The sequence below is a fragment of the Mytilus californianus genome, unplaced genomic scaffold, assembly GCF_021869535.1.
Source record: "Mytilus californianus isolate M0D057914Y unplaced genomic scaffold, xbMytCali1.0.p SCAF_53, whole genome shotgun sequence".
Taxonomy (NCBI): domain Eukaryota; kingdom Metazoa; phylum Mollusca; class Bivalvia; order Mytilida; family Mytilidae; genus Mytilus; species Mytilus californianus.
Genome location: NW_026262705.1, coordinates 1,190,103 through 1,197,110, shown reverse-complemented (window position 1 = coordinate 1,197,110; position 7,008 = coordinate 1,190,103). Strand labels below are relative to the sequence as shown.

The 7,008-nt window shown below is 35.6% G+C and overlaps 1 protein-coding gene across 1 annotated transcript; it reads right to left on the bottom strand.

Annotated features, from left to right (window-relative positions):
* Window positions 1-1,390: 1,390 nt before the first annotated feature.
* Window positions 1,391-6,707, bottom strand: LOC127703864 (ganglioside GM2 activator-like). Its single transcript, XM_052207938.1, has 4 exons — window positions 6,626-6,707; window positions 5,752-5,950; window positions 4,718-4,901; window positions 1,391-1,574 (listed from the first exon to the last, which is right to left on the bottom strand). Exons 1-4 carry the CDS (start codon window positions 6,699-6,701, stop codon window positions 1,455-1,457), a joined length of 579 nt encoding a protein of 192 aa, XP_052063898.1. The 5' UTR covers window positions 6,702-6,707; the 3' UTR covers window positions 1,391-1,454.
* Window positions 6,708-7,008: the final 301 nt, after the last annotated feature.

Here is a 7,008-nt window from a genome sequence, read left to right as displayed (position 1 = left end):
GAACAATCACATGTCAGAGGTTTTTTTTTTAGGTATTCTTCTAAATTAAGGTCCTGCAATGCTTGCTTATAGTTAGATATTTTAGGTGCAATGGTTTTGGTGTAACTGTAGGATAAAATAGTAACAGACTGATTTTGAATATAAAGTGCAATTTTAGATGTTACCTCTTTTTGATGAAGAACGTTGCTGATGTTGATAGCATCAATTCCTTTATTGGAAAATTGTTCTTTCTGGATGAAAGTGGGAAATTGGATGACTGAAAGAAAAGGGTCAGTTGGATTGGGGTTGAAATTTTACCTTTTTTAAAACAAACAACTTACATACCATAAATGTAAAGAGCATGACACTTTACCAACATGAGGCATCGGTAAATAATTATAGTACCCATTTTTTATCGGACATGGCATGCCATTTATATCTAGCACAGCCAATCGGGTGTCCCTTGAGAGGCCACTTGAAGGGAGTCGGACCACTCAGTCAAAGAAACAGGGTCCAATTCTATACATCGCAAGTAGCCTTGTGGGTGCATAATGAAAAATATCTTAGATCACTAAATCAGCTGATATTGATCACATTCTTTAGATTTACATAGTTTCCCAACTATGTTTTGAATGTTTTAGCAATCGAAAAATCAACCAATAAAATTAAGATTCCAATATCTACCGTTGTGTTTCCGAGTTTACAAAATTCCGATACTGTAGTTGTACTATATTTTAATTTAATTATAATTGCAAATTTCCTTTCAGTCCGAACTTCCATTTTTCAGTAGAAAATTTGCTCCCGAATCCCGCTTATTGTTTTGTCAGAATCCCGTATTCCGCTTATCATTGTAATAGCGCTTGTAATTTCACGTGTCCTGCATGACTCCGTTTTCCATTTTCACGCAAAATAATTAGACGTTTCACGTGTCACGTTTACAAAAAATCGGCCAATCGCATCAAACTTATTCCCCAATGAGACACACTTAGAATATTAAAAAAAGAACGACTTAAAATTTAAAGAGATTTGTGCGTTAAACTCACAAATTAAATATGAAAAATATGCTGAAGCTGATTCTACGTATTTTGCCCACATTATCTTATTGAACTACTGGCCCTTCCGGAGCACCTGAGTTCAATCTGGGTTTCGTTGAGAACGTCATGCGAAATCAATAATTTTCTGTGTAGTGTTAAGTGGTCTGTTGTTTTTCTTTTTTGACATGTATGTTGTCTATATTTCTTCTACTGATAGTTCTAATTTGTATCTTCTCCTTTTTAGTATGAATAGTTAGTGTCTTTATTCACATAGAGACCCTGAATGAAAAATGTAACATTTCGGTACAATTTCTTTTTTTCAAAATCTTGAACTTCATATTTGTGGCAGTTAGAATAAATAAGATTCCTCGAATTAAATTATCTATATTTAGATTCATTAAACAATAAGATAAACATATTGATTCAGTTGATAGCAGTAAATTATCCAAGAATACATCCAAAGCCTGAACAGGAATGATCTAAAGTTATTTCAACATGGTAACATCCTATCTGTTCTCCTGTATCTTTGTTTACAAGTTTTGCAACAACTTTGTAGTCTCCCTGTGAAAATAATGAAACAAGAAATGATTGTAACAGGATGCTGTTACGAAGTCTCCCAAACGAATCTCCCATAATTCGTAATTCCCAGGGTCGCCTGACATTGGACAAAGTCCAGTGAAATTTGGTTTGGTCCAGTAAAGTTATATGCATTAGTGACAAAGTCCAGTAAAAATTGGTTTGGTCCAGTAAAGTTATATGCATTAGTGATGCCTGGGGACTAACCCTGTATATCATTCAAATCATCTTGGCATGACAAACCAGAATATAATGGTTTAGGGGTGGGGATCTCGACCATTTAAAAGATACTAGAACATTGGGGGTGGGTGGAACCCCTGGGGACTGACCCTATACGTCATTCAAATGTTCGAGACATGACGAACAAGAATATATATGGTTTAGGGGTGGGGATCTCGACCATTTACAAGATATTAGAACATTGGGGGTGGGGGGAACCCCTGGGGACTGACCGTATACGTCATTCAAATTTTCGAGACATGATAAACAGGAATATATATATAGTTTAGGGGTGGGGATATCGACCATTTACAAGATATTAGAACTTTCTCAAATGGCAGGGGGTCGGGATGACCCCTGGGGACTAACCCTGTATTTCATTCAAACCATCTTGGTATGACAAACCAGAATATATATGGTTTAGGGGTGGGGATCTTGACCACTTACAAGATATTAGAACTTTCATAAATAGCAGGGATGGGGGTGACTCCTGGGGACTAACCCTGTATATCATTCAAACCATCTTTTCATGACAAACCAGAATATATATGGTTTAGGGGTGGGGATCTTGACCACTTACAAGATATTAGAACTTTCTTAAATGGCAGGGGGTGGGGTGACCCCTGGGGACTAACCCTGTTTTTCATTTGATGTGCTTTATCATGACAAACCAGAATATATATGGTTTAGGGGTGGGGATCTCGACCATTTACAAGATATTAGAACTTTCTCAAATGGCAGGGGGTCCGGATGACCCCTGGGGACTAACCCTGTATATCATTCAAACCATCTTGGTATGACAAACCAGAATATATATGGTTTAGGGGTGGGGATCTCGACCATTTACAAGATATTAGAACTTTCTCAAATGGCAGGGGGTCGGAATGACCCCTGGGGACTAACCCTGTATATCATTCAAACCATCTTGGCATGATAAACCAGAATATATATGGTTTAGGGGTGGGGATCTCGACCATTTACAAGATATTAGAACTTTCTTAAATGGCAGGGGCTGGGGGTGACCTCTTGGGACTAACCCTGTATTTCATTTGATGTTCTTTATCATGATTAACCAGAATATATATATGGTTTAGGGGTGGGGATCTCGACCATTTACAAGATATTTGAACTTTCTCAAATGGCAGGGGGTCGGGATGACCCCTGGGGACTAACCCTGTATATCATTCAAACCATCTTGGCATGACAAACCAGAATATATATGGTTTAGGGGTGGGGATCTCGACCATTTACAAGATATTAGAACTTTCTCAAATGGCAGGGGGTCGGAATGACCCCTGGGGACTAACCCTGTATATCATTCAAACCATCTTAGCATGACAAACTATAATATATATGGTTTAGGGGTGGGGATCTTGACCACTTACAAGATATCAGAACTTTCTTAAATGGCAGGGGGTGGGGTGACCCATGGGGACTAACCCTGTATTTCATTTGATGTGCTTTATCATGATCAACCAGAATATATATGGTTTAGGGGTGGGGATCTCGACCATTTACAAGATATGAGAACTTTCTCAAATGGCAGGGGGTCGGGATGACCCCTGGGGACTAACCCTGTATATCATTCAAACCATCTTGGCATGACAAACCAGAATATATATGATTTAGGGGTGGGGATCTCGACCATTTACAAGATATTAGAACTTTCTTAAATGGCAGGGGGTGGGTGACCCCTGGGGACTAGCCCTGTATTTCATTTAATGTGCTTTATCATTTGGAACATTTTCAAATAAAAAGATTGTGTATCACAAACGGTTTTCAATTTATAATCATTTGAAAATTTAAAAAAATAAAATCCCATAGGGTTCTATAGTAAAACCCTCCTTTCTTTTTGCCCCTCAAAGTACCCCTTTATAAACCCCATTGCACAAACAAAACCCTGATTGCACCACTAGACATGTTAGTCTAACATATTGTGAAACCCTAAGTTAATCTGACAAGCGGTTTTGGAGAACGGGTGCGGACAAGTTCAAATTTAAAAGCGGCGGAAGAAGAAGAAGAATAAGAAGAACTGAGCAAAACCAAATAAGTCTTCCCAAACTTCGTTTGGGAGACTTAATTAAAAAGGAATGGTAAATATATTACTCTTATTTACAAGAATAATCAAATATGTACACTCATATCTTCCAATGAGGACGTAACCAATCTATATTTACAATGCCATTTATTTTTAGCAAATTTCGTCATATATATTAATTTATTAACTAGTGTGTGTCAACAACCATACTTGAATGCAATAAATAATTCAAATATGTTGTTGTCGGACATTGCACTGCAATCAAACTACAAACCCACCCTATTTGCCTTAAATCAGTATTCTAAATTACCGACAGCAAAATGTCATAAAAAGAGGCAGCAAATTCCAAAGGATCAATTAAAATTCAAAAGTCTTTAAGTCTGCAAATACTATATTGATAACTAAGACGGTGCAACACGAACCCCAAAAAATCAGTGATTCTAAAGGTAAGCAGACCCTGCTTTACATAATTTGGACACCCGTTGCGTTGCTCATAGTGATAAGTCTCATTCGGAGAAATCATAATACAGGGAAAGAGGATTTGTAACGCATTTAGAGCATGTCAATGATTATCTGTGGCGTATGTAGATTTTCACTAAAAGTCAACCAAATCATGATAGTTTCCGTACAACTTTTGATGAGGACGACTTTAACTGTACCACTAGAAGCTTTTTATTGAACATGTTGAGGGGAAAAAAATCAAAGGAAAAAATAAATATTTCAATTGATAATAAACTTTAACTCGTTCCGAACAACATTCATAACATGGTAAAGAAAAGGGCTTCAATAGATATGTCGGAATATAACAGGTCGTGAGAGTGAATTACATGTACATGATAGCAAATATTAATAGCATTAATTTTAAACTCACCGATATCAGATCGGAAACTATGCTTGATATTTTTGGAATTTGTATTACGACTGGTTTAAGCGTGTATGTTCCAGTTTGTATTGGGCATGTGCAGGAGAATTTCTGTGCTGTCAGATCAGGAGGACATGATGCTTTCCCGTTGCTAACGAAATTTGAAGCCAACAAGCTGCAGAAATCATACGTGCTACAAGTAAACACCATGATACGGTATTAGTATTTAATATTCATAATCATGTGTTTTGTTTTGGGGTCCTTCAATTCTGTATTCTTTAATTTTTTCAGCCATTTATAAATTGTATATTCTTTTTATTTTATTACCCCCATTATTTTCTATTCTTTTGTTTTTGTTTGTTTATTTTTGTCTAGTCTGTTTTTAGCCATGTATTCTGTACTTTTTGCTCATTATTCTCTATTCTGTAAACCCCATCCAGACCCTCATATTGTTTATATATATATATATATATACATATACAACTCGTCTAAACATCAGCCCAACAATGTTAGATCTGTAAATTTGCTTTCGCAAATTTTTTGTTCTTCCCTCGCCGGGATTCGAACTCATGCTACTGAGATATCGTGACACCAAATCGCCTGCACTGTATCCGACGCGCTTGACCACACGATCACCTAGGCTTCACATAATAAAGCTTTCGGTGGCCGGGTGTTACCTTTCCTCGTCAGTTTTAATCTAGCGTTGTAATACAGTACATGATATATAAGGCATGACGATGGAATTGTTACAGATCAGCTGAAATATATATCTATTGTAAAGGATCCTACAAATTAATGCAAGATACAGTCACAGAAATAATTATATTTATATATATATATTAGTGGATTCTATAGACGTCCTACCAATAGTTGGTACAGAAATGTGTTTTCACGTTAGACATGTCCTAAATTGATTTATCAATATTTTCAAAATGAAACAATTGCTTAACAGATTTATAAACTTCTAGTTTTATACAAACTTAAAACCAATCAAATATTTTCTGTAACAAAACAATTATACCAAAATTATATATACAACCTACCAACTTCCAACGTTAGATACACAAGGGACACGGATCCAGAGAAAAAGTTCCTTCTTATGAATGCTGACGTCAAGTTGAATGTTACCGGATATATTTTTGCCAAGTTCAAGTTGACCGGAAACTGTCAGGTTACCAGGTACTTTTGGCGGGTATGGGCTCAAGCTCGCAGAACTGACATGCAGCACGTGCTGGTTCTTGTCTGATAAAACAAAACGTGGTTATCAGCAATGTGGTGTGAAGATAGTTTACGTATGATATTTATTCATTTTTTAATTATTCATCTTTGTTTATATATATGTATATATATATGGTGTTTCCGTCATCTGTTTCAAACTTGAAGAGCAATTGTATTTTTTTTTTTGAGATTGGATGAAAAATCACCAAAAGTGGACGCTCGATAATTTAATTTTAAACAATGAAAAATCTCTTTTGTTTATAGACATTCAAAAAGAAAGTTACTAAAACTGGCTGCAAACTTGAGTCAGGTTTCTTACTTCAGTTATAAATCTAGGTGGAATTTTGTATAATTTATAGTGATATATGATTTTACGTTCCACCCATATTGTTCTTATTCTGAAGTATGTCGTTTGTTTTTCGTTCATTATTTTTTGGTAGAAATCAGGCCGTTGATTTTATTTGTTTTTTTAATGTTTTTCACATTTTGTCATACCAGACATTTTCATCCTTTGGTCTGGTCACTGGTGAATAGTTGTCTCTTTAGCAATCAAACCACATCATTCTCCCTATTTATATATCTATACAACTATTCGGAATGTATTTAGCATTTTGTAGGGTAAAAAACAAAATTATCTCAATAAAACTTTTTGTAATGTACTGAAAACTGTTGAGTTCCGCTCAAGATTTTAAAACTTACTGCAGTCTGTGTATACTAGTTCACCAGCAAAACATTCAATGACCATCATGAACAAGATGCAACAAAGTCTCTTCATGTCCACTTTCAAAATCAAAATATATTCAATCAAAATATAATCAAATACAAGGCTACCACTATATGAACAGCATCGTTTTAATTTAGTTTGGAAATTGTTTAGCGGCTCAATAAAAACTGAACCTGAAAAGTGCAAATGTTAACTGGTTAATAGTACTACTATTGAGGTGACTTACACAAATATGCTGTACAGTTGAAAAAAAAATATTCTTAATTTGAATCGTTAAGAATGAAAAACTAGTTCAATCTTCAAAGCGTCTCTGTTGTACATGTACATACTATTCACCCTGAAAACATTGTTGCGTTCG